At 34.0% G+C, this 27,974-nt stretch overlaps 4 protein-coding genes across 4 annotated transcripts in view; 2 read left to right on the plus strand and 2 right to left on the minus strand.

The window, feature by feature from the left end:
• The window catches only part of LOC129950099 (uncharacterized), a 30,406-nt gene extending 27,219 nt beyond the window's left edge, over window positions 1–3,187 (plus strand). Inside the window, exons 13-14 of the mRNA XM_056061918.1 lie at window positions 2,280–2,602; window positions 2,663–3,187. Coding sequence (XP_055917893.1) covers window positions 2,280–2,602; window positions 2,663–3,187 — 848 coding nt within the window. The remainder of the gene's footprint in view (window positions 1–2,279; window positions 2,603–2,662) is intronic.
• LOC129953716 (putative N(4)-(beta-N-acetylglucosaminyl)-L-asparaginase GD10667) lies at window positions 959–2,223 on the plus strand. Its single transcript, XM_056067099.1, has one exon. The coding sequence runs from the start codon at window positions 1,114–1,116 to the stop codon at window positions 2,140–2,142; it is 1,029 nt and encodes a 342-aa protein (XP_055923074.1). The 5' UTR covers window positions 959–1,113; the 3' UTR covers window positions 2,143–2,223.
• A 29-nt stretch (window positions 3,188–3,216) lies between the features above and the next one.
• LOC129953718 (60S ribosomal protein L31) lies at window positions 3,217–4,085 on the minus strand. Its single transcript, XM_056067101.1, has 3 exons — window positions 4,012–4,085; window positions 3,523–3,786; window positions 3,217–3,435 (listed from the first exon to the last, which is right to left on the minus strand). Exons 2-3 carry the CDS (start codon window positions 3,744–3,746, stop codon window positions 3,285–3,287), a joined length of 375 nt encoding a protein of 124 aa, XP_055923076.1. The 5' UTR covers window positions 3,747–3,786; window positions 4,012–4,085; the 3' UTR covers window positions 3,217–3,284.
• Window positions 4,086–7,804: 3,719 nt separating this feature from the next.
• On the minus strand, window positions 7,805–26,691 carry LOC129941080 (serine protease inhibitor 27A). The gene is made up of 8 exons (XM_056049622.1): window positions 26,348–26,691; window positions 25,993–26,243; window positions 10,059–10,247; window positions 9,772–9,985; window positions 9,501–9,706; window positions 8,338–8,523; window positions 8,125–8,275; window positions 7,805–8,062 (listed from the first exon to the last, which is right to left on the minus strand). The coding sequence occupies exons 1-8, from the start codon at window positions 26,361–26,363 to the stop codon at window positions 7,926–7,928; spliced, it is 1,350 nt and encodes a 449-aa protein (XP_055905597.1). The 5' UTR covers window positions 26,364–26,691; the 3' UTR covers window positions 7,805–7,925.
• Window positions 26,692–27,974: the final 1,283 nt, after the last annotated feature.

The raw sequence follows: 27,974 nt of genomic DNA on the forward strand, positions 1-27,974 counted from the left end.
TTCTCGTGATTTAAAAAAACTAAAATGAAGTTATTTTGCCAATTTGTTTAATTAAAATAATTATGAAATAACTTTCAATCCAATTTCTTTTACATTTTATCAAAGAAAAGGTAATAACATACGTCACTCTTTCATTCCAATCATCTGAAGAGGAATCCGATGAAAAATCACTATCGGTGTCTGAACCACTAACATTTTCATTTAGTATTATCTTAGCAATCACTTGATTTTCCATTTCAATAATTTTTAATAATATTTTTCCCAGTAAAAACACAAAAAATGAAAAAAAAATTAGTGAGAAACGAAAAATTCACACAATTTGCAATTTTTTTTTTGACAAGTGACGTTTAACTGACTGTTCAGAAACTTCTTATCTGTACATTCTGTAAACAGTATGAATGTGATAAAATATATTCCCCCTTAATTTTCACATTTTTAAGCCCAAGGTGATGTGATTATGTAGTGGCTACAGCGAAATCGTCACCAATTTCTAAGCATGATCAATATTACCGCTCAATTAGACTTGCCCATAACTTGTTCTTTTTGAGCTCAGAGCAGAGCCTGAGCAAATCGAGTACGGACTGCGCAGAGTTTGATCAGACTTCTCCGTTTTATATATGAAACACTGGAGAACTGAACTGTCAAACATTTTCGAATTTTACACAAAGCTCTTTCATTCCACACTAAACAAATTCCCTTCCCCTGAGCTTTAAAAGAAAAAAAAGCTTTATATCTGAGTTCAATTCTAGTCACCACACCACACGATGGATTTTGGGTGCACGAAATTTTGGACAGCAATTTATGGGAAACACGTAAAAGAAAAGTCATTTAGCTCCAGGTCAACTTAAGGAATTCGTTTTGTCAGAATCAAACAAAATGAATATCACCCTATGTGAATTTTTAAATTTAGGTTTTAGAATCAATGTTGTTATCACTTTGAAGACCTCTGGATCTGTTATCACTGTATCCAAAAAGTCTTGAGAGATAAACAAAAGCACAAAAACAAATCCAAATCAAAACTCGTCTAATTATGAGTTAAATCACTTTCCAATATAACAATCAATAGAAATTATTAAATAATCCACCTACAGTTGCATTCCAAAGTACAAAGAAATGAATGTCATCCTCGTGACACTGATTCTCTGCACTTTCTCCCAAGGAGTCATAACGGCCAATAACTTGCCCATTGTAATTAATACCTGGGCATTCATTGATGCAGCCAATGAAGCCTGGAAAGTGGTTCATCAACCACACAAAACAGCTCTGGACGCCCTAGTCGAGGGTTGCAGCACCTGTGAACGTTTGCAGTGCGATGGCACTGTCGGCTATGGTGGCAGTCCTGACGAACACGGTGAAACAACTCTCGACGCAATGATCATGGATGGTGCTACAATGAATATCGGTGCAGTTGCAGCATTGCGCAATATTAAACATGCCATTCGAGTTGCCCGACACGTTCTCGAGAACACTCAACACACACTGTTGGTGGGCGATCAGGCGAGTCAGTTCGCTCAGATGATGGGATTTCAGAAGGAAACCCTCAGCACTCCAGCTTCGAAAGAAATCTGGAAAAAATGGTGGACTGACGGATGTCAACCGAATTTTTGGGTAAATGTTAAACCAGATCCGAGGGCATCTTGTGGACCATATAAACCTGAGCCTAACTATCGTCCTCTGAGTTTGGAGAGAGAAAATGAGAAATTCGGATTTGGATCTAAAAACCACGATACTATCGGAATGATTGTTATAGATTCTAGTGGCCATATATACGCCGGAACCTCAACCAATGGAGCCAATCATAAGATTCCCGGAAGAGTAGGTGATTCTCCGGTGCCCGGTGCTGGAGCCTTCGCAGACAATGAATTTGGTGCTGCCGCTGCAACCGGAGATGGAGATGTGATGATGAGGTTCCTGCCATCTTTTGTCGCTGTAGAGAATTTACGAGCTGGACAAGATCCCACTACAGCAGCTCAAAATGCCCTCAAGCGAATTTTAAAACACCATGCCAAGTTCATGGGAGGGCTGATAGTTGTAAATCGTTTGGGAGAATTCGGTGCTGCTTGCACCGGCATCGATAAATTTCCATTTTCTGTTGCATTTGGAAATCAAACAAAAGCAAAAATTGAATATATTGACTGTTGAATGAAAAATGTGTGTTTTATTCTTGTTTATCTTTGGAGACCTTTATCTCTGTCACTCTACCTCTTCCTATTGCCATATTTTGTAATTTTGTTCAGACTTTTCTTTGACCGTTGATCTAATTTCCTTTGAATTTCCAGATCTTTCTTGGCTTCCTCACAGAAAAGCTCTCATGGATATCTTCAGAGTCGCATTCGGGAATGCGGAGTATGTTGCTATCAGAAAGTCCTTACAAAACACTTTTCATCCTCAAGTTATGTCCATGGAAACCGAAGGCTTAGAAGGAGTGATTAATGACAACAAATCACCAGAAATGATTGAAGCTCTAGAACTCGACGATCAGAACTGTTTTGTGGCCAATAAAGAAAACAACAAAAGCTTAGGTGTCTACTGTGTGGATCATGGCGACAAGGGACTCAAATTTGTCCACAAAAACGATATCAACAGAGAAGGAGTGATGCAGGTAAGTTGATATTAATTTAAGTAGAGATTTTGAGAGGAACCAACTCTTCTTTTTTTACAGATTGTTTCTCTAGAGAAGAACCTAATAGTTATTCTCCTTAACGACTCAGTTGAAATCTGGAAGCCTAATGAACCAGAAAAATGTAAACAAAAGATTCCAGCAGTAACTCCATCTCAAATAGCAGCGGTAGTAGCCGGCGACTCGGAAAAGTTCATTGCCATTTGTTCGAAAATAAAGCCCAAGTCGTTCCACCACGGACTTGTCGACATTTACAGGTCAACCGAGGACAAACCCTTCCAACTAATGCAAACCATCGAGGTCGTTAGCCCTCTGCAAGTTGAATTTGTCCTCCTGCCGCAGTCAGAAGACATCCTACTCAGCATCCTTACAGAAAGCTTCAACGAACCCCTGGCCATTTATCAATACAAAGGTGTTGTCGGCTTCCAGTCAATCGTCAGCTCGTCAACACTTACCCCAGGGACCAGCATCAGTGTGATTCACCTGAAGGCTAGTCAACAGCATCTCATTGCCGTGATGTCGAGGGACGAACTCACCTTCATCGAAGCTGTGCTCCACAAAACATAAATCCGATTCATTAAAAACAATTTGTAAAGTTTACTTAGCGTAAAAATTAAAATTTTTGTTTATTTTTAAAAAATGTTTCACTCTCGCTAATCTTTAACTAATCGTCGCTGGATTCAACATTTTCTGTCTGCAACCCCTTGAATGTGGCAACTGGCACGTAGGTGACCAATGTGAACAATTTGTTGGGTGAGTCTTCATCGTCGTTGCGGCGACGGGCAAGTCGGACGCGTACACGGAAAGGTGTACTCCTGTAAATTGGAAACGAAAACGAGAATTTGAATTAGTTCTGGGATGTTGATTTGCTTCTCTCAGAAGATGGTGAGGGGAAAACATACCTGATACCCTTGGACCAGATGTGCTTGTTCAAGCGGGTGTCGATCCTCACATCATTGGTACCCATTTCCTTCTCGGCGAATTTGCGGATTTCCTTGATGGCACGAGGAGCGCGTTTCTTGAATCCAATATTGTGCACCCGCTTAGACAAGTGAATGGTGCATTCGCGGGTAACAACCTCATTGATTGCCGATTTGTTTCGCTTTTCGACTTTTGTTTTTGCCATTTTTTTTATATTGACGTTGCTGCTATAAAGCTACACAGAACTGAAAATGAAGAAGGGAAACACATCATCGTACAATCATTTAACAACGAGCACTGAATTTTTTAATTAGATTTTTTTCGTGGATTGAATATGAATATTATTGAAATTTCAACACGAAACATTAGATTGATATTTATAGAAATTAAATTGGGTGAGATTTTAATGGAAATTTCAATAATTACACGGATGTTTTTGGATTTTTAAAAGAAAAATTATAAAAACCAACCTATCGGATATGAAAGCCTGACGTAAAAGAATTGACGGCTGTCAAAATGGGCGCCATCTGCATTTTTTGTTGCTCAGTTCTGTTTTTTTTCGAAGATGTGCTAAGTGACATCCCTGGAATGAATGCGTTCAGAACTTTTTTTTTATTGTTCAGTGCAGAGCGCACTCAGATATTAATCAGTTTATTGGGCGTCAAAAAATTAATAAATGGATTCTCAAATGTTTTTTCCGTTTCTTTTCTGTTTCGTTTATATTTTGATATTTTTCAGATTCGGCGTTGTTCGAATTGATACTTATGAAAAACTTAAAATTTCTACAAGAATTTAAGAAATTACCGATTTTGAAAATAGAAAGATAGGTGTACAAATAACACAACCACGACAAGCAGTTGATCTTGTTTTATAAAAAAAATTATTGACACGAAAAAATTATGTGGGAACTTTTGTATGCTTGTTTGGTAGTCTACACCTTTAAGCTAAACGTGGCAAGCAATTAAAAAAAAAAATGATAACCATGTACGTAAAATACAGATTAAATCTCCTCGACAGTGTCCACTTTAGATTATTTAAAGGCAACACCTTTTGACGTTTTATGTCACTTCCAGTTATTTTTTAATAACTATATTTTGGTGGTAATCAGTTTGAAAGAGATAAAATTAAAACTGAAAAGAGTCAAATGGACAAAATTGTCGTTTGAATTAAAATCTTCATAGTTCCAACTTTTTTTTTATAAGAAGCACACACTCAAGGAAATATTACTAACCTTATTATGCAGAGGCATAGTGTGAGCACTGGAAGAGGAGAAAGGGTTTAAAAGGAGATGTCTATGCACATTGGTTTTGAATTCCTGAATATTGCAATGACAGAGTGTGGTAAGGCATTCCACATTCGTGTAGTACGGCTAAAGAACGAATCTCTGTATTTGACAGTAAGGCCGAAGTTGGGCTCGAGGGTATACTGATGAGCATTCCTAGAAGCGCGAGTATTACGGTTGAACTGTTTAAAGGTTAGGAATGCAACTGGCTATTTCACTTGAGCGTAAGTGTGTTATTACACTCAAGCAGTCTGTATTCTGCGTCATCAATCTCGCATTATTACACTAGGATGTTTTGGGGTTGCGTGTTTTTGACACTTCTCTTTCATTTTTTGTTCTCATCGACAAAGTCAAAGTGTGAAAATAATTAAAGAAACTGCACTTTTTACTACAATATTGATTATTGATATCATGAATACGGATAATAATTCCAAATAATGTAAAAATAGGAATTGCATTGAAATCCGGAGAGAATCCTTCATTTTCTAAAATCACATTATAAACCATCGTTTTTAAATTATAAAAGAATGAATGAAGAAACTTTTAATCTGCTTTTCATTGAAAACGATATAAAAAAATACAATTTTGAGGGCCAGAAAAGTTGGCTATCACTTTTTTTCAACGGCCGAAACATTCCAAAGCTTAAACTACCAAGCTAGACTATTTCAATCAATCCTTCATTTAATTTCATTATAAGGTCTTTGCTCCACTTTAATTTGTCCGGCGGAATATTCCTAGCTTACCCGGTAATATTAGAAACAATAATAAAGCAACGCCAAGAAACAAAGAAAGACTAGAAAGATAAACGTCATCCAAGAATCCTGAATCCAGAACTCTGCGGGTTGAGACTTTTTAAAGTATTTCTATTACACCTACTTTCTCTTTCGCATTTATTTGCGTCTTTCTAAAAACGTCTGAGTGTAATAACACACAGCTGTTAAAATAACGGTAAAAAAGGGTAAGACAAGAGACCTTACGACGATGCTCAAGCGAAGTAAATGAACTTATGATGATATTATCATCTATCAATTTAAATGCTTTACGTTCAATACTTTCCAAGAGGCTTAAGTAAGTTGCAGGAGCACCAGCCCAGAGATGGGAGTTATACTCAAGCTTTGGACGTATGTAAGTCTTGTAGATAACAGCCAGATCAGAAGGGGTGAAATATTTGTTGCATCGCCTAAGGAAACCCAAACACCTTGCGGCATTTTTGGCGACATCGCGTATGTGATCATTCCACAAGAGGTTTGGTAACACACATACTGAGAATATTGGAGTGTTCAGTCAATGGAGGTAAATATCGCTTTAACAATACAAGACAGCATTGGGTTTTCGAAGCATTAAATTCCACGCGTTTTTTTTAATCCCCATTGAACAATGCTGAGCTTATCATATTTTGTCGTTGCAGTTCCACATCCGAAGAAGAGGGATGTGAGTCTGAAAACGAATATGAAAAGCTAAGAGTACTATTGTCAGCAAAACAATGTATTGGATTAGATTTTGCAGACAGGAGATAATTAATAAAAATGAGAAAGAGTGTTGGAGATAAAACAGAGCCCTGGAGCACACCAGCATTTATTTTATTATTTGAATCCATCCAATACTACTTGTATTGAACGATGCGAAAGGTAATTACTAATCGAATGAAGCAGGGAATCATGAAACCCGAAAGCACGCATTTTCGATAAGAGAGCCTGATGCCTAACCCTATGAAATGCTTTTGAAATATCAAGTGCAATAATCTTACTTTCTCCAAAACGATCTAAAGATTTGCTCCACTGTTCGGTGAGATGAACCATGAGATCACCAGTAGATCTATTGCTACTAACGCCGTATTAAGAAGCTTTCGATTTTCAGCGTTTCCATGACCTTGGAAAGAAAGAAAGAACTAGGCTACATCCATTGCAGCTATATACATTCTAAATTACATTCATGCCAAGGAATACCCCAATTGCCATATGAGCAGCCGTCAATACAAAGAATGATAAAGTTGGAGAGACACTATGAACATTGGTTTGCTAGATATTGACTGCTAGTCAATAATTATTCTCAAACCAACCCCTCCTAAAATTGATTCTACCTCCATGATTGCCATTAATTTTCAAGCGCCATCTGTTGTTTTTTGCTTTTAAAAGCTTTTGTTGTCAAAAAAACTAAGGACATCTACTATTTTTAAGTTTGACAAGATAAACAAAATAGAAAAATCAAGTTCAAACGCTTCTCCATATTTCCGCTGAACCTACAGAAGGGCTAGTAAGGAAAAAATGACACAAACTCGAAGAAGGCTATTATCAGTTCATATCTAGTAGGTCAATGCAAATTAATTTCTTATTTTACGCACGTAGATGCGTACAAAAATGTCAGACAACCTTTTAAATTTTATTATTATTTAGTATATTAAATTAAATATACATAGCCCGCAGATATTTATAATTTTTTTGACATATGTCAAAACTGACATTTAATTGACTCCATAGATCCAGGTTCTGTGAAACAAATGTTTTCGGTATTTTACAGTTTGCTGTTAAAACCTACATATAACAAAGATCGTTTTGACATTAAACTTTTTCGGGCGATAATGTCGTATAGTAAAGACAAAATTTAGTGTGGCAAAAATTGTAAGTAGCTTCAAAAGATTCTAGCTGTGTCACACGTCAAATAATCAAATTATACACATTTTTATGGGGTTTTCCAAGGGTACATTCAGACTTCCCTAAAAAATCTGTAGATTGGATCTTAAATCAAAAATAAATCAATTCGTTTTGCCCCATTGAAACGGGAAATTTGTGATTTTATTGATCTACATAGATCAATAATAAATCGATTCATTTTATCCATAAAAAATCCCATTAGAAACAATATTTAGAATACTATTAAGCATTTGCTTGTGAAAATAAGCCTGATTCTTTCTACATTTCTTTTAAATTTCATTCCAAAGTCAATTTGGTATTCAAAAATTGTTGTACGAAACTACAGTACTGTTCACATTTATTATGGTGTTTATTTATAAAATTATATTGTCATCTTTAATGTCGTTTTATAAATGTCAGTAAAATATAAAATGATATTGTTATCTTATATTAATGTATTTAAGTTCTATAATTAAACTGTTGGATCAAGTACTTTGCCGGCAAATAAAATTGTGCTTGTTCCTTCATCGACAATCAAAAAGATGAATGGACGATTGGCGTTGAATTCTTCAATATTATCACCTCCAAATTTGTTAACAATTTCAACTTCTGCAATACAATAATAATAATATTAAAAAAATAAAATTGATTTTTAACTTAAAAAAAATTACCTGTCACCGAAAAAGCAGTTGATCCTTTTTCATGAACTTCAATGCCAGCCTTTTGAATAATGTCAGTTACTCGCATTTTTCGATCTAATGCTGAACCTCTAGCAATTCCACTTAAGGCTGCTTCTTCACTGAAGATTTCATTCAAACCCAACTATTTAGAAATTAACCAATTAAATACCATATGAAAGATTTATTTGTTTCGTTTTAACTTACCGCCATTAAAGATTCCTTTAACTTAGCTGTGTGGTCAAATTTGAATTTGGGAAGAGTAACTTTGACTTCTTGTTCTGTCATTAACCATTGAATACGTCGAAGGGAATCACCTTCAATCTCTCGAATAAGTTCTTCTATACCTCCCTTAGCACCAGGCAAAATAATAGTCATGGAGAACTTTTTACCCTAAAAGACGGAATGAAAAATTGGTTGTCAAATACTTGGTGTATATGTATGTATACATCGAAGTGAACATTTTTATTGAATAAATTTAAGTTGACAATTGACATTACAAGAATCAGGCACATTTTGATATCTGGACAAAAGCGGTGCACTTTATGAAAAATCGATTTTTAAGAATGATGTCCGAACTACAATTACAGTTTTTATTAATATTTGTATCCATGAAGAGCATAACAACTGGAGAGAGTGGACTAAGTAAGATCCAACCAAGGTTCAAAAATACAAGTGACATACGAACCTTGAACTTCACATTTAAATTCACCAAAATTTATGAAGTAACCATAGATCAAAATTTAAACCACAATGATATTATGTTAGCTAGCACTCGGATTTCACGTGTAAAATAACAGCTGATCAAAAACCGCTGAGATGTCAAAAAAGGAATCCAAAGGTATCCAAGAATTTCTGGGGTATGTAGGCATCTGACAGAACAGCTGATTTAAAACATGGTTGAATTTCAAGAAACTTGAACATTGATTTCAGCTTTTTGTATTTGTTGGTAAACAAAAAGATACAAAATGTTAGTTAAAGTTGTATTTGAGGATTTTCTGCACGTAATAGATGATTAAACTTCAAAATTGACTTATTTTGTTCTCGTTTTGTAGATGACCCATTTGCTGGGTCTTACCTCCAGTCTAGTACCCTGTAGTTAAATTATCCATTAAATGTTTTACCTTACAACAATTTTGACTTCGAAGCTTAAATGTTTCCCTGCTTTTTGTGAACTGCTGTTTTTATTTTTTGACAGCTATCTCAATATAGCTATCCAACTCGTTCAACAAGGTACACATCTAAAAATCCACCTATCCAAGATACTCTATCTATCACGAGATTGAACGCAGCCAATATGTAGTAACAGATCTCTCAACTGGCATGGCCCAGAATGCGTTGTTTAGAAATATTTCATTTAGCAAACTTACCTGATATGGCAATCGCAAGACCTTTGCATTCCACATTGTTGAGTAGAAGTAGTAAAACTTATCTGTAACTGTCATGTAATTTGCACGAATTTGTTCGGATGGCATTCTAAAGAAGGCACTGTCATAATTCTCAGTGAACGGTGTTCGCCATTTTCCATCGAAATAAAGTGCATTGATGAGCAAAAGGGCAGCGTTCTGAATTTGATCTAAAAGTTGAATTCAAATTAGTTATTTTTTTATTAGCTGCAAAATAGAATGCAAACAAATTTACCGTTATTAACAATTTCCTTCAACCGTCCTTCTGTCACATTACTGCACCATTTATTAATAATATCAGCTGATTCTTGAGATTTTGAGAAATCCAAGTTTTGAATATCCGTGTCATATTTGTCTTTTAAAGTGTGTTGATATTTTGGTCTAGGCGTAATATGTTCACGTAAAAACATCTTTGTTGCAAAATTTAGGGTGTATTTTGTACTTGGTTCCTTTAAAAAAAATATTAAATAATTTCATTATTTAAAGTAGACTTTTTCTTAATTTATTGTTATATTTTCTAACCTTGAGAGATTCCAACATATCATGATATACATCTCTCATTAAATGCGATGAAGATATTCCATAAAATACTGAAGATAACTCCATTTTGGTATTGGATTCAGCATCAGCGGCTTCATATAAAAGAGCAAGCACGAATTTGACAGAAAATGGTGATATAACCAAATTGGTTTTTTGCTTTGTAAAAATTTCCTGTGAAAAAAAATAAAAGAAACATTTAGTAAAATTTAAAAAATTCAGTTCTTTATCAAGCACAGAAAGTGTTTTTAACACCATTCGACAATTTAAGGAGAATAAATATAAACCGTTGGATCTGATGGAACAACTAAAAGTTACTAATATTTATTGGCAACAAATACAAATTGAAATTGCGGTTTATAGTCCACTCAGGGCCAGCAAACTTTCTCAAACAATACGGGGTTATCCACTTTGCGGTTTCAAATTTTGTTTTCATCAAATTTCTTTTTTATTATAAAATTTGAACGTTGACATTAAGGTTGAAACACTACATTATTTAAATGGCCACTACGCGAATTGTTACAAGCATCGATTCTTTTAAGCTAATTTTCGACCACTTTTTGAAACATATTGGGCGTATCTCATCCATAACTTCAAGAATGTTAGTTTTTAAGCTCAAGAGTAAAAGGTTTATCTGCAAACACACGGTCTTTCGCGTAGCCCCACAAAAAAAAGTCTAGCGGTGTCAAATCGCATGATTTTGGTGGCCAGTTGATATCGCCACGACGAGCCATATTCGCTGGAGTTTTGTGACAGTCGGGTATCGTGTGACCATAACGCTCCGAATTGACGGTGACAGTCGTTTCATCGTCGTTTTCGAAGAATTAAGGTCAATCACACCTCCGGACCTAAAAGCGCGACCAAATTGTGACTTTTTGTGGATGTAATAAAAATAAAAACTTCAAGAATTGGGTTTGTTTGTAGACTTCTACATTAAAATGTGGTATTGAAGCTCGTCTCAGTCTTTACATAGCTGAATTGAGCTGAAATGAGCTTGATTTGACACAAATCCGGCCGAGGATCGGAGTCGATTCAAAATTTGTGAAGAAAAACTTGTTTGGAGGAGTTGCTTTTACAGATAATGCATTATTCTCTCTTCTTATGCATGTTTGTGGACAAAAAATATAGTTTTGTTTTAATCAAATTAGAAGGAAAAAAATTGCGCATGGAGTAGGCAGCGTATTTTTATATGTTTCTGAACTTTTCAGTTCTTCATTGTTTAACCCGAATCAAACTATCCCACTTGCACTTCAGAAAAAGAATCGAAACACCATTTGCATTTTAGAAAGTGCTGTCAAACTTAATAATTTTTAAATATTGTGTGGTGGCAACACCAACAAAATTTCTTTAATCTAAACTGAGCTAAACTTTTGATGGAAACTAAGCAAAACTTAATTATCTTTTCTATTGTTTTCTCAGCTCAGTTGGTCCATTTTCACTAACAAAACTAAATAATATCGACAGAAAAAAGATTGATTTTTTTATGCATAATTCTAAATGCACAACTACTCAACGAACACTGCGATCGATATATAAAATACAAATGCAATGTCAATCGTACCAACATTTGAAAACGAAATCACATAAGATCAATTCGTGACTAGTATAAATGTCAAAAAACCCATCCATAGAAAGATTCTACTTTAACTTTCATAGGTAATATTCATACTACGGATATTGTTTTTGTTATTCGTGTAAAATCCTACTATACTATTGATAGATTTTCCAACAAAATACGGGTAATATCTGTAACCAATCTAGTCTCTTGAAATTTTTTCACATTTTGGTAATTGCTTCCGTAGTTGGACGATTGTGTAAACCATAATCTGCTCTTAAAGCACGATATGTGGCTGTGGAAGAATCACCATTTTTGTAATAGGTTTTAACAATTTGTATTCGTTGTGCGGTAGTTAAGCGATCCGTTTTCGTAAATGTCAGACTCTCAACTGAAAAGAAAATTGTTTAACAATTTAGTTTGACAGATGTCGGATTCCAGGCCTATAATTTTGAAACCGCAAAATGTATAACCCGTTATAATTTTGTATTGCAATAGCCAAGGTAATCACACTGATTAAAATCCGTTAAATAGAATGCGGAGGGAAAAACTTTTGACATTTCTTTTATTAGGGAAGGTTAAAAAATCTCGCATAATCCATATACGCAACTTGTTCATCAGGTTCTATTAGAGACATGAATATATATACCGAGCAAATTAATGTGACAGAAACATCTCATATAAGTCTATAGTGCTCTGTTTAGAAACCAAACAGTTTCGAAACTTACAGTTGCATGTGCGTGCCTAGCCGTAGGTCTTATCGGAGAAGTCACGAAACTCAGAAAAATGTGATACGATTATGAATGTTTAAAAGAAATATTTGAACATAAGGCACAGAACTGAACGCTGTCAACTGTCATCTGAATTTTCAATTTCGATATTCTACTTGGCACCTGGTGTCGACAAAATGCCTTCCGAATTTATAAATACGACACTTTATAGTTCGAAAATTACCTGGTAAACTTCTTCAACCAACTCTACGATTATGCCCCGTTCCGATCTGTTTCAATAAAGCGATTATCTCAATTTTCAAGAAGGGGGAGAGGAGCGTTGCTGAGAATTTTAGGGGCATATCTATCCTAAATACGCTGCGAAAAGTGTTTAGCTCAATTCTCTATGATAGACTTATCAGATGGATTGAGTCAACAAACCGCTTAAGTATTTTTCAAGCAGGGTTTCGGTCAGGATTCTCTACTGTGTATCATATCTTCGCCCTGTCTAGTATTGCATCAAAGTACATCAAAGACAGCACTAGCATGCCACACCATCGAAACAGGACATCAACCAGATTTTGAAGGAGTCCAAATTCTTGCAACGGAGAAACATACATCCAAACGCTTTACACTAGAAACACTTCACATAATAAATAACAAAAATAATATAAACCGCAAACAAGGCACTCAACATATATCCGCCGTTTACTGTAGTTTCAGACACAAACAATTCAACAGTTTACATTTAACAGTTGACAAGTCTTCAAAATCGCAAGCGCTTTAAATTTTATTTGTTTTAATTGTTTAAATTGTTTTTTTTAATGTTTTTGTAATATTCAAATCAATGTAAGTCTTACTTGTACGCTTTACATAATATTCGTATGTATTAAATAAACATTTTTATCATTTTTTGTGAATAAAGACATCCCCTTAAGAAGACGGCAATCACCGTCGAAACGTTGGGAAAAATCAGATGAAAACTGTTTTCATTTAAAAAGATCAACAAAGCTGATGAGAATCACCACTTCAATTGTTCTCAAATCAAACATCAAAGTATTTGGAGAATTCTTAGAGTCTCTACGTTTGCTTCGTAGATTTGAAAGCGGTCTTTGACACGGTAAATAGGCAAGCATTGATCTACAAGCTATCATCTATAGGTGTATCTAGGAAATTTCTTCTATTATACTCCAAATTCCTGTATTCAAAAACTGCGACAGTTTGGAATGGAAGCAACTTATCGGAATGGTTGAGACGTCTACGGGTGTTTCCCAAGGATGCATTCTCAGCCCAATTCTTCAGGGAGGTGTATTTTTTGCGGGCTCCTTAGTCAAAGTCTATTGACTGATACACCATGTGCTCTGCAACTGCAAATCAACAGACTTCAACTCTACTGTTCAACTTGGGGCCTAAAAATCAATACAAGTAAAACAAAAGCTATGATTTTTGAATCTAGACACCGAAGAAGGCTACGGGAGTAATCATGGGCCATCAACAATGAGCGCATCGATGAAGTAAAGGAGTTCAAGTACCTGGGAGTGTTGATAACATCTAACCTTAACTGGAGTAAACATAAAAAGACAAAAAGTTGGGAAGCATGTAGCATCGAAGTACCGAGTGTTCAAAGCAACAGTCAATACTTGCATGTGTTATGGGGTGCAAGCATTTGGGTACGCACAACATGAGGAATTTGAAAGTATCCAGAGGTTCTTTTTAAAACGACTATTCCGATTACCTAACGCAACACCAACGTATGTTTTACATGTGGAGTCAGGTTTAGCACCTATTTACAACCACAATCTTAAATCGCATGCCAAATATCTACTACTGTAGTGAAAAGAGAAAACGGACTACATAAGTCAATTCTGTTAAAGCAACTTCGAAGAAGCGCAACACCTTTCAAAGACTGGAACCATCTTGATGCGGCACAAAATGTAACGCTTCCTTTAACTGAAAATAACGTTGTTGAATGGCAGAATTTACTGATAATGCGATATATTTACAATATCTAGAAAGGGCATCCTCTTCAGAAATTAGAAACATTTACAGGAATCTGAACCACCAATTGTCATCAACTGACTCCCAGAAGTTATGAGTATCACCTTTAGGGTCTAGAGTCGAAATACTTAATCTAAACTTTGTGCCTTATAGATCCGATTTATCACAAATCTGCACTCTCTGCAATTTAAGAGAACTTGAAGGTACTCACCATTTTATAGCAGTGTGCTCAATATTGCAAGAAATAAGGCGATTATATTTCCAAGCCAGTTTTTTGAATTTGAACGAGCTTATTGATATTCTCAACGGATCAATTGGTTGGGTAAATCTCCTTAAATTTTGTAAACATGCGTTTACCGACATACCGCAATAGTTTTTGAACCTTAAGAAATATTCTCCCAGTTAAAAAAATAACAATTATTTGTGTTTCAAATCACGTGAAAATTGAATAGTAGACATTAAGGTATACTCCAAGTTATTAAAATTGCTTAAAAGTGTAATATCTTTCAAATTTAAAATATAAAATTTATCTCGACATTATCTATCATTACTATGATCTGCTATAAACTATTTGTATTTTAAACAAAAACTACTCCTTTTTTAAGATTCGCTTTTTGTTTAACAATTTTCTCTTTAAAAGTCGAATAAGTTGATAAAATAAATAAAAAATGTAAAAACTGTTTATTGAAGATTTAAAAATTTCCATAATTTACTGATATTTATTTTAGTTTAAAAAATGTCTATCAGGCAGACGGCAGCTTTGCCATGTCCTTATATTTTTAGTTAATAGAATGTAAAACTTATATATTGTAACTAGCTGACCCGACGAACTTTGTTCCGCCTTAATGGCAATAAATAAGCAGATTGTGTTTTTTTTTTATTGGAAAAAATACAAAAAAAATTAAATAACTACATTAATCATTCATTATTATTTCTGTATTTTAGTACATAGGTTGCTCTTCACTTAAGGACCTACCTTGTAATACACGACATTTTTTGTTTTATTATCAGATGCAAAAACTAACAACGCAGATGGTCTTCCGACCCGTGAACATGCCACGTATAATTGACCATGGGAAATACATGAATGTTCTAGATTTAAACCACAAACTTTTAAGGATTGGCCTTGTGATTTGTTGATGGTCATGGCAAATGCAAGACGTATCGGAAATTGAAGTCTTTTAAATTCAAACGGCATATCGGTTGGGATCATCGGGGTCCTCGGAATGAGAACTTCCTCACCTTTGAATTTTCCTATCATTATCGTAGCGTAAATTACATTGTTCATCAATTTACTAACCACCAAACGCGTACCGTTGCACAGTTTTGGTTGGTTTATGTTTCGAAGCATGATTACTACGGAGCCAACCTTTAGGCGTAAATTGTGCGGTGGTAAGCCAGGCACGTCCAAAGAGTTTAAAAATTCAATTGGAAAGTTGGTGGCTTCATTTTCATTTGTGACGCAGTCAATAGATTTGAATGAATGCATTGTTCTAATGATCTTATTTTGAATTTTTCGCTCACTCAACCATTCATTATTTTTGTAGTTAGAAATAATATTTGGAAATACATTGTTGATAAGTTCGTCTTTTGATGAGACAAAATTACAGAAATTATTTGGAAATGATATTAATCCGCTCGATTCATCGACAGGTACTTGACCATTACCGATAGTCAGCAATTGCTCCGAGAAATCTTCAGCAGATGTATCATTAAGCAATGTAACTCTCATGTTTGTTGTCAGCTGCAGTTTCTTCACATAGCGCCATAGATTTGACGATTTGAGGCAAGCGTTTATTTCATCGGCAGCCGTAGATCTTCGAATTACCGGCAGTATTTGGCGGAAATCGCCAGACAGTAAAATCATTGCTCCTCCAAAACATCTCGAGTCATTGCGTAGATCTTTTAATGTTCGGTTAAGTGCTTCAAATGCACGTTTATGCGCCATTGTGCATTCGTCCCAGATGATGATTTTCGATGCCGCTAAAACTTTGGCCATTGCTGAGTGTTTTGCAATATTACACGTTGGTTCTTCAATAGTTTGAAGATTTAACGGTAATTTGAATGCTGACTGAGCCGTACGGCATCCTTCTAACAATGTGGCTGCTATTCCAGAAGAAGCAACTGCAACCGCTATGTTGGATCTCGCCCGAACAGTTGCTTAAACTAATGACATAAGGAATGTCTTGCCAGTTCCACCAGGGGCATCTAGGAAATATAAACCACCATTTTCATCAGCAATTGCCTTCATTAAAGTATCATAAACTTCCTTTTGTTGGTAATTCAAAAGGCGTAAATCACCTAAATATCTTGTTCTGCGTCGCAAATTATCTATTTGTTGCCTTCTGTTGTTCGCTCGACAATTCTGCATTGCCAACCGAGCTGTTTCACGGGCTGCTTCACTTTGCTCTCGTGATTGAAAAGCACGAAGTCGAGTCATACTATCGCGGCGCTGTTCACGTGCAATTTCTTGTTCTTCTTCAGTCCTTTCATTTGCAGTATTTTGTATTCTTCTTGCATTACGGCTTTGTCGGGAAAGATTCCATCGTCTTGGTCGCGGCATTATTAATTAAACTTCACTTCACTTTTAATTAAACTTAACTTCACTTCAATCCACTTCTTAATTATTTATTTAATAGAAACAGTTTTAATATTGCTTTCTTACAAATATCAAATTGTCATCCATACGTCATTACATAGCTGTCATTTTACGTCAATTACATAGCTGTCATTTGCGTTTTGTTATTCCAAGTCTGATTCTTTTTTGTTATACCTCGTTTTATAGTGACTGACGTTTCATGTCAAGTCACACGGGAACGCTGTCGAACGGGATAAAAAGTATCTTATGTCCGTCTCCTGGCTCTAAGCTACCTCCCTACCAATTTTCAGCCAAATCTGTTCTGCCGTTCTTGAGAAGTGGTGTAACTAACACGACTTTCTTTTATATATATAGATAAAGAAATGTATCTATCTATCTATGTATCTATTCTACTTGAACGTTTTTAGGAAAAACTAAATATTTTTTTAATTCTATGATTATGATAATTGTATTCAATGCATTAATAAATCCGAGATCCTATGTCTTACAAACTTAAAGTTGCATAAAACTTAGTTTCGTAGACTTAAATTGAAATACGAGTTCAAAGCTTAGAACAAAAAGATAAATTATTATTTTCGTAAACCCCCAGTACCAAGATCCAGTAAAGTTTAAAATGTATTCGATTTAATTTTTGTTTATGGATCGTTTATATTTTAATTAAGTTTAATTTAATCAATATCGCAAACCACTAAAAATCATAAATAACTTTAAAAAACAAATTACACTCAGTTCATTAATCTCTTTCATTTTTCGTTTGTAAATAAAATCAATTGTCATTGAAACTTTTCGTTCATGTTCTTTTTATCTTAGGTGTTGTATTTTGATTGTCGGGTTGATGAATGTTTGAAATTTATTAAACCGAAACAAATCAATTTTTATTGTCAAATAAAAGTCCCATATAAATTCCATACATTTCAAACCCATGTCAATAGTAAATTAGAATGAATGAATTAATGTTTTAAGAGTTCATTGACAGTATCCGTATCGCTGCTCATCATCCGAGCCAGAACTCATTAAACTTTTTGTGAATTTATTCTATTTTACACTTCATGAATGTTATGTTATGGTTGAAACACCCACAACACAATCAATGGGTACTGTGAATGATATCTTTCAGATAAATCTCCGGTGATCAAATTGAATAAACTTTTTGTCTTCATTAACACGTTTTATTATTTTTTTTAGGAAAAAAAGTAAACAAAACTACAAAATAAAAACAGCTCATCAGTCTATTTTTATTTTGAACTTAACTTGTTTTTTTTTTTTTCCTTTCTTGAATCACTTATGTGATTAAGATTATTTTTATAATTGTATTGTGTAGGTACATTTTCATTTTCTGTACATTTTATTGATGAATAATTTTTCAATTCGATTTAATCACACTTTCTGTTGACCCTAATCATTGTAAGAGTTCCAAACAGAGGAAAAGAGAGATCTGAAGTCAGAATTTCTGATAATTTTGCTAACCTACTTTCAATCATGAGTTTATAAGCAAACAAAACCAAAGAAATTTAATTCTTTTCATCTTTATTCGATAAAAAACGAGTTATTTATTCTATCAATTCGGACAGTGGGACCAAACCTATAAACTTGTGATATAACTTTTTTAACAGTGACCAGATTATCTTCATACACAAAATATGACAGAGTAGAGATTGTTCAACATTTTGTGATTTTCGTTCCCGACTTTTGAACTAAAACACAATTGAATGTTTCAAAAGATGTGTTTTAGAGCATTTTTGGCCCCACTGTGCATTCAGATATTTTTGAATTGATGTGAATAACACCTTCGCTTATTATTATAATGTGCAATATTATTTTAAATTTATTTAAATATTTACTGAGAATTCTTAATATTTTCAATTTTATATAATTATTTTTAACTTATTCAACAAAAAAAATCAAAAAATAAATACAAAAATATCCACTCGCAAAGGTTACGTGAATAATAATTAAACAAACCCAAATGAAGAGAAGATGAACAATAAGACGATTCAAATATACATTATACATATTTATAAAAAACATTTTAAAATGGGTTCAACTTTGGTCGGTTAACCAACTAAAAATCCTTATTTATAAACACTTATTACTAATTGTTTAACTTAACAAATTAATAAACGCAGAGTAGCGAAGGATTAGGCCGTATTCCATAACTATAGTAAAACAAAATATCTGTTAAATGATGTTAGCTCAGTTAAAACAACAAAGTTTAAAAAGTGAATACTTCAAGCTACCAAGATTCTACAACGGAAAACATCATTTTACTAGTCCACAAACATTTTTTATTTATAAATAGAACCATTTGATCCATGGTTTAACTCTTATTCCCTAATTTAGAAAACCAGTGGAATAATCATTTTTTGAGTATTCATTTTTATTTTATTAGGTACTGGCCACCATAGTCGGTGTCCAATATTTAAATTTTGCTTAGCAATTTCAATTTGTCAATTTCGATGGGGTTAACCGAGGTTTAATTATTGTGGTTCAACTGCTGATGTAGAGTTTTTTATTGAACTGCAATCGTATTAATGTCCTTAGGACCACTTTTCATAGAGAATTGGACACATTATTTGATAAATTATAAAAGTCGTATAATTATCTTTATCCATGTTTCAAAACTCTATCGATAGCTTAAAACTGTAAACAGGGATTTGGCGTATCAGCCGATTTCGATTGATTATAGGGCAGTTGAAGTAGAAACTGTGTCACTGTGAAAACTTAAACCACATGTTATACTTTATAATTAAAATTACTACTTTTTTGGTCTATTTGTCATTTCGCGCCAATATGTCATTGAACGGTCATGGGTTGAACCTTATAATCGTTACTTTTCTTTCACTTCCTATAACTTAGCACACAAGAAGGGAATGTGCCCAATTAATCGTTGGCTACCAAAAAAGGCAGATCGAGATATAAAGTAAACAACGTCTTGTCACATGCTCCACCAAGTCACTTATTACATATTAACACCCACTACAGATTTGATGAAAAGGCTGCGGATGAAATTAATGGCTGAAAAACAAACGCGCTCCAGTTTCGGCTTCGCCGGACGTTTACGAGTTCAGCCATAGAATTTCAATACATACTATCACAATCAAGGGCGGATCCAGACTTATCATCAGGAGGGGGGGGGGGGGGGTCAGACGCTTGGATGAGTTTTTACTCAACATTTAAAATTGTTTTTTAATGTTTTGTAAAGGAGGCTAACAAAATTTAACTAACATAATGTATACGAGTGTATTAACCTAACCTTTACATATTTCAATTGCTAAAATGACAACTTTAGTTATCGAATTATTTAAGAACACTGTTGTCCAGCAAGGTATGGACTAACTATTTAGTTTGGATTACTCCCTACATATGAAAGCATTCCTCGTTTCCAAAAATTATCTTAATATGCCATATTTAATAGCTAAAACGCAATAGTTTAGGTGGTTTTTGCTGCAATTTTCATTTTTTTCAAAAATTAAATATACTTTTCTTGCATCCACTTCTACTTATGCTAAGAACTCTAAAAAATTCAAAAATCCAGAAATAAGAGAGGATCTGATATGAAGAAATGTCGGACTTTTTTTGACGAAGTTTTTTTGAACTCAATTTTCAGGAGTCTGTAATTACTATCGCTATCAGTCTGCTTACTCGTCGATCTTAAAGGAGTCAACAAAACTTAAAAATTTTACATAGAAAAATGTTTGGTTCTAAAAAATTAAATTGAAAAAATAAGTTGGGATGAAACGTTTGTGTTGTACTCACAAATTACACGTTTCAGAATCTCTCTTCACTTCAAATCTCAAGAGATTCAAAGCTTGTATATCAATAGATATGACCCGTTTATTATGTTTTTCAATTAGTCATTAGTTTAACAAAAGTGTCACTTTTGCTGTTTCTGGGACATTTATATTATTGAAATTCGTGTTTAAATATTAGTTCTAGAGCATCCAAAGCAAATTCACTTCAAAAGTAGATTCATTTAATTTTTTAAGATCTTTTGTATTCAACAGAAAACCAATTTTGAAATAAACAAAATGCACGATTGGCTCACTAGAACTTGATAATATTTTCCAAAAAGTCTGTGTAAAAATATTTCCTATATTTTAAGATTTAAAAATGTATCTGCAAAATAAGCTCTCTCAAAAATTTAAATACCATTTTTTTTGTCAAAAAATCTAGATTAACTTATTTTTTTTCGAAAATCATTTTAAATTTGAAATTTTGTCTTAAAAATATTTTTGGTGTATTTAAATGTCGTTAACAAATGTTGACCTTTTTATGAGATATCGAGTTTTGTAAATAAAATTAATATTTTTTGATCATCAAAAAGAGCTTGCATAGAAAGAGAAGATTATTGAAATCGGTCCATTAGCTCTTGAGAAAACTTAAAAACAAAATAAAGGTTTTTAATGGGTACCCTTCTGAAATAATACCAAAAGAAGCCAAATTAAGAACACAAAATTAAGGGAAAGTTTTAGAAAAATCAAATGTTTTAACCTACAAATTTGTATGGGGACTGCTGTTATTTTGCGTATTAATAAAATGAAAAAACGCCTTACGCTATTCATTTAAACCTTAATTTCAATCAACACAATTGTTTAGACTGTAGAAGCCAGGAAAGACAGACAGATAGGCAGAATCGTGGTACCAACTTTTTTCGACTTCTCTACCGTCGTAATGTCATATTTAATTAAAAGCTCTAGTTCGAAATTGTTTAATAATGCAAAACATTCCATATAGTTCCTATATTTCGAAAGTAAAATCACTTCAATATTCACTATTTATGTGTGTCAAAAAAAATTAATAATAAAATTGAAGGCTAGTTTAAGGAATTTAAAGGTAACGTAATATAAAATTGATGATTTCTTATTCAAGGTTTCTTCTTAAGAACCTGAATATTTGCTCTTTTTCTTAGAAGCAATTTTCATGAAAATAAATTAAAGCATTACTTAAGTTTTTTTCAAATTCCAAATTGAGTAAAAACAAAAAAAAATTAGTTGTTTTGGACAGCAAAACACTTTTTGGAGAATGTCGTTAAATTACTAATAGATCTATAGATAAAATCTTTACTTATACACCTTAACTGCATAAGCTTTATAGCTCATATGACCCCCCCTGGATCGTCAGTTGGTCAAAAGTTGATGAATTTGTGCTGCGTTTTTGGAAAAGTCTGAATTTAAGATTCATATTATGTTCTTGGTCCAGTCTTCAAGTTAAAAGCAGTACTTTTAGTAACAAAGTTTAAGGATGTAAAATACAAATGTTGTTTTGATATAAAAAAATAAATAATTTATAATATAATGGGGGTCATATCCATTAACGCAATACGATTAGTTTTGAATTGAAGGGATTCCTTCGAAAAATCAAAACAAATTATCTCCCAGAGGGGGGGTCATGATCCCTATGACCCCCCCCCCCTGGATCCGCCATTGATCACAATGAAGCTTTGACCTTACGTTTCGTGTGAAAATCGTAAGAAAAAGAACGTAATGTGACTCCAAACGAAAACTCTAGTTCAAATTTGCTGAACATAGGCTTTGTCTGACAGCTCAAAAGCTTTAAAAAAGTCAGCAAACAAAATACATTTGCTTGTGGAGGGATTTCCATTGGTTACTAGAAAAAGTTAAAAGTTAAGTTATTGAAATATAGATAGGAGAACATTTTTCTTGAAAACGTTTTATTTTTGTAGAACAGAAAATGAGTTTCGAAGAACTCCTCACTAACTTGGTGAGGGAAAGGGAATTCCTGTATAATACCCGGTCAAACATATTTTGAGCTCCCGGACCCATCACCGTCTCTCAGTCTGCGCTTTTTCTTGGTCCATGAGCTGAACATAACCACGACAGGCTGTGTTAGCCTACTTCTTCCACAAATTTAATTCTTTCGATTTCAAAATTCATTTTTTTTTCTACTGCATGAAAAATCAAAACAAACTTTAGAGAAAAAATAATAACAATGACAGAAATGTCATTCAAAGCAACCTCTAAGGAGGCCTGTCGTAACGCAAACGAAGCTGAAGCGTAAGTAAAAACTTAGAGAAAAAAACACTTCGATTCTGTAATTTTTGCTTTGCTACCTTCTAGTATTTTGCTTTCTAACCAGTTTAGCATAATCCAAAGAATGAGTTTCGGGTGGATTCGGAGTGATTTTTTGACATTTTAAACTTCCCATAGGAAGTTATTGTAATGGGTCCGATTTGTCAAATTCAAAATTTTGACATTTCGCAACATTTCAAGGTCCCTAGAGTCGAAATAAAAGATTGTTAGAAAGATGTATGTGCGTGCGTGTGTACGTACGTTCATACGTCCGTACGTTCACGACATTTTTTTCGTCGTCTATAGCTCAAGAACCAGAAGAGATATCGATTTCAAATAAATTTTGTTATACAGATAATAATACAGAAAGATGCAGAAAGGGCTCTCAAGAAAATTGCGTGGGTGGTTTCTTTTACCATGAAGTTTGAAAAAAAGGTAAAAATTTTGGTAAACCCTAAATATCTTATGAACCAAAAACGCTAGAGATTTGAATTAAATTTTATACAATATATTGTAACGTAATATCAAAGAAATATATATTTTTTGAAAAAAATCGATTTAACGTTTTTTTTATAAATCAAAAAAACTGAAAAAAAAATTTGTCACCTCCAAAATTTTACGACTAAAATATGATTTCATCTCCAAAACAATTTTGTGCAACGAAAAATAATGTTTTTGACATCTGATACAATTTGGAAAAAAATCTAAATTACAGTTTTTTTACAAAAAATTAAAAGCCAAAAAAAATTAACAAAAGTTGTTAAAAATTGATTTTTGACTCAAATATCTTTTCAAAAATTTGAAATTTTTTCGAATTTGAAACATTCGATAATATTTTGAAAAAAATCAAATTGAAAGTTTTTTAAAAAAAATTAAACTCTAAAAAAGACAATACTAAAACTTGGTAAAAATTTACTGTCGACTCAAATAGCTTTTCAAAAATTAAAAATATTGGCTTCAAACTTATTTTATTTCACAGAAAATATTGTTTTCGATATTCAGTAATTTTTATATAAAAATCCAACAGTCCGTTTTTTCATAAAAAATAAAATCTACAAAAAATAGTACGCAAATTTGGTAAAAATTGATACGAGTACATATAGACAAACTTTTAAGCAAGACAAATCGACAGACGGGATGGGAAGTTATCAGTGTGGGTCGCATCCCAGCCTCTTTTTCTTTTGTAGAATCCGATGGACGAGTTTAGGATGAATTCGGAGTGACTTGTTGACATTTTTACTTTGGTACAAAATTCAACATTGACAGTTGATAATCTTCGCATTTTACTCGTCGTATTCTCAAAGTCTCCATAAAGGTTGGAAACAACTTAACAGAACCTTTTGATGCCAAAAAAGGTTTTAGACAAGGTGATGCGTTGTCATGCGATTTTTTAACATCGTGCTTGAAAGAATAGTGCAGAGCTCACACGTCAACACTAGAGGCACTATCTTTCAAAAGTCTGTCCAATTACTGGCATATGCTGATGACATTGACATAATCGGAAGAACTCAGCGTGATGTCAATGGGGCTTTTGTGAGTATTGAGGCAGAGGCGGCAAAAATGGGTTTAACGGTTAATGAGGGCAAAACAAAGTACATGCTGTCGTCTAGAAAGGACATACAACACCGACGTTTTGGTCAAAACGTCACAATCGACAGACGTACCTTTGAGGTAGTCAAGGACTTCGTCTACCTAGGCTCCGCTGTAAACGCAGAAAACAACACCAGCGCTGAGATCAAACGCAGAATAACTCTTGCAAACCGCTGTTTCTTTGGACTATAAGAAAGCAATTGAGTAGTAATGTCCTCTCTCGAGGGACCAAAGTGTTGCTATATAAGACCCTTATCATCCCCGTCCTGCTATACAGTGCAGAAGCATGGACCATGACAAAAGCGGATGAAAGCACCTTGGGTCGCTTCGAGAGAAAAGTTCTTCGTGTGATCTACGGTCCCGTATGCATCGAAGGGGAGTAGAGGAGAAGATGGAACAACGAACTGTACGGGCTGTACAGCGACGTAGACTTAGCAAGAAGAGTTAAAGTCCAACGACTAAGATGGCTGGGTCACGTAGAGCGCATGGAAACCAATGCTCCGGCCCGGAAAGTCTTCGAATCCGCACCCACAGGACAGCGCATTAGAGGAAGACCGCGGATCAGGTGGCGCGCACAAGTGGAAGGTGACCTCATCCAACTTGGAGCGCGAAACTGGAGACATCTAGCTAGGGACCGAGCTAGATGGAGAAGTTTGTTGGGTGAGGCCCTAGTTCACACAGGACTGTAGCGCCACCTTAAGTAAGTAAGTAAGTATTCTCAAAGTCTGGAATGGGTGCGTTTAGAAATATGTAGCTGCAAATTAATTTTCCGGTGTGAAATGGGACGTAAGTAAGAAATGGGACTGAAACCATAAAAAAGTCAATGTGTTTTTGCGGAAAAAGTCAAAGCTATAAGCACAATGATTCACTTCTTATTTTTAAAAAATCGCAAATTAATTTTCGGTGTAGGTACTGATTAATTTTTAAAATTTCTTTCTTTACATTTTAATTTGTCCAAAGTACTGATCCGTGGTTCCCCCAATTGATCAATGTTTTTCATTATTAAAACCTATTGTCTTGTTTATATTAACGAATAAAAAGTTATTTATGTTATGACCCCGATCTTGACATGTTAAGCACTCACTTGGTTCACATAACTCAATTTGACAGCTCACAGATAGTTCAAAGGAATTCATAACCGAAGTAGGTACATGTATACATATGTATGTACACATAAACAATGCATATTACAGACAAAAAAACGATTCTACAATAAATAATTCCTTTCCTTCCCCACCTGCCCCGTCGACGTAGTTCAATCCAACAGTATAATTATCACACTTGTTGTTTTATTATTATTAATAAAAATGTAATAATTATTCTAAGCATTCTGTTAGAATTTAATAGCGGGGAATGTTTTGTCTTTATGAATTATTTAAATTTTTTAAAAGAATAATGGTTTTCTTACTATGTGCATAAAATGTGTATAGGTACTTACTTCAATGAGTCTCCAGTCGAAAAAGTCTCGTTTATCAACTTTGTAAGGTTGAAAATCATCGTTATCCCAATAGTCAGTATCATCGATGGCAGGCTTTTTGGTTGTGCTGCTAGTCGTAGTGGTCAGGTCAGAATTGCTGGTACCATTCTGAGCTAGAACAGAAGCATCAACACTTTTCTGAGTGGTCTGAACACTATTTGTAACGTCTGAAGCTTGACATAGTGCAAAAACTCCTATTAAAACCACTTGAACTGCAAACAAGATTAAAATGTTTTATTTATAAATATAAAGTTTTTTTTTGTTAGAAAGTTCAGAAATTCGATTATTTATTATTGATTGTTTATTCTGGTCTCACCGGTATTTGACAACATGGTGGGCGAAAGATGCAACACGCGAATGTTGTTTTAATCCCAAATAATGCTTCTGCTTCTGATGATGGGATGGAAATGGGAAGGCAGAAGCGAAGTTTTAGTTTCTGCGTCACTGATGTTTGATCTCTTAGTTATATTTTGTACCTTGGTTAGGTTTCTTGAACAAGTTTAGTTCATAAATATAATTATTGTTTCTTTTTTTTTCAAAACGGAGAACTTGAAATTGCGCGAAGGTATTCCGTCGATAGCTGTAGAACGAGTGTTATTGCACAGAAGGTTTTAGCTTAATAATATAAAAGATTCAAGTCGATTGACAGCAGTAGAGACACCGGTGATCGTGAAGTGCTTGAGTTCGACTCTCAGCAAAGACTGAATTGGTGATCTTGGTTTGATTCGAACTTACTTCAGTAAATAATTAAATCATTATCATCAAGTGGGTATTTCCCATCGAAAAGGTTTACTTTTCAAAAATACTTTGCTTTAGTAGGAGTGGAGATGGGCATCAGCACGAGAAACATAAAACTCAGTTGTAACGTAAAAAAGCGTACGTCATTTTTTGTCGATAATTATTATCTGTACCTATGCTCTGTATTGATGACCACATGTCTGACAGTTGAGAGTGAATGCGAGACACGAGAAGTATTTATTTATTGACCGAAATTACCAAAAAAAAAAGGTTTAACATGAAAAACCCGACCGCATAAATCTATTTGTTTATTTAATTTGTATGACAACAAGAGCCATTTCAATTAATGAATTATAAGTACTTTTGCGGTGCTTTGAATTAACAAAAGTAGTTAGTACCTACTATAGCAATTAATAATGTACAAAACGTACTTAGCAGGGATGGGAATGCTGATTCAAAAAAGTAATCTGGGAGCAAAAGGTATATTTTAATTAATTTAAAAGATAATTAACCTTATATAAATTTTGTATTTAAATTATCATGAATAGACTTTGTAGTAATAGTTTTTTTTAAGAACTGAAGAAAAAATGTATAAGACATTTTAAACTTAACATAGGAAGTCATTGCAATCGACCCGATTTGTTGAATTGAAAATGTTGACATTTCTCGCAGTTTAAAGGTCTCTAGAATGTAAATTTAAGATTTTTAAAGAGATGCTTACTTGTACGTGTGTAAATACGTTCTTACGTGCGTATTTTTGGCTATCTTTTTTTTAAACTAATGGAGAAATCGACTTCAAATTTTGTTATACAGATATTAACAGAGAAAGATGCGGAAATTTAAAAAAATGTGAAATTTTGGTTGAACCAACAAATCTTACAAACCAATAACGCTAATGACTTCAATTTAATTTCATAGTATATAATGTAAAGAGAAGGCCTAAGGAAGCAGTTGAGAAATAAGGCCCTATCGCGAAGTATCAAAGAGACCCTGTACAAAACCTTAATCATCCCAGTCTTGCTGTATGGTGCAAAAGCATGGACCCTCTCCCAGGCGGATGAAGGATCTCTTGGTATCTTCGAGAGGAAGGTTCTGCGTACGAGCTATGGTCCGGTTTGTGTTACAGGCAAATTAACATCTGGTGGAGAAGATATAATCAAGAGTTATACAAGCTGTACTGCAACTTGCCACTGGTCAAAAAACTG

Source organism: Eupeodes corollae, chromosome 1 (genome assembly GCF_945859685.1).
Source record: "Eupeodes corollae chromosome 1, idEupCoro1.1, whole genome shotgun sequence".
NCBI classification, from domain to species: Eukaryota; Metazoa; Arthropoda; class Insecta; order Diptera; family Syrphidae; genus Eupeodes; species Eupeodes corollae.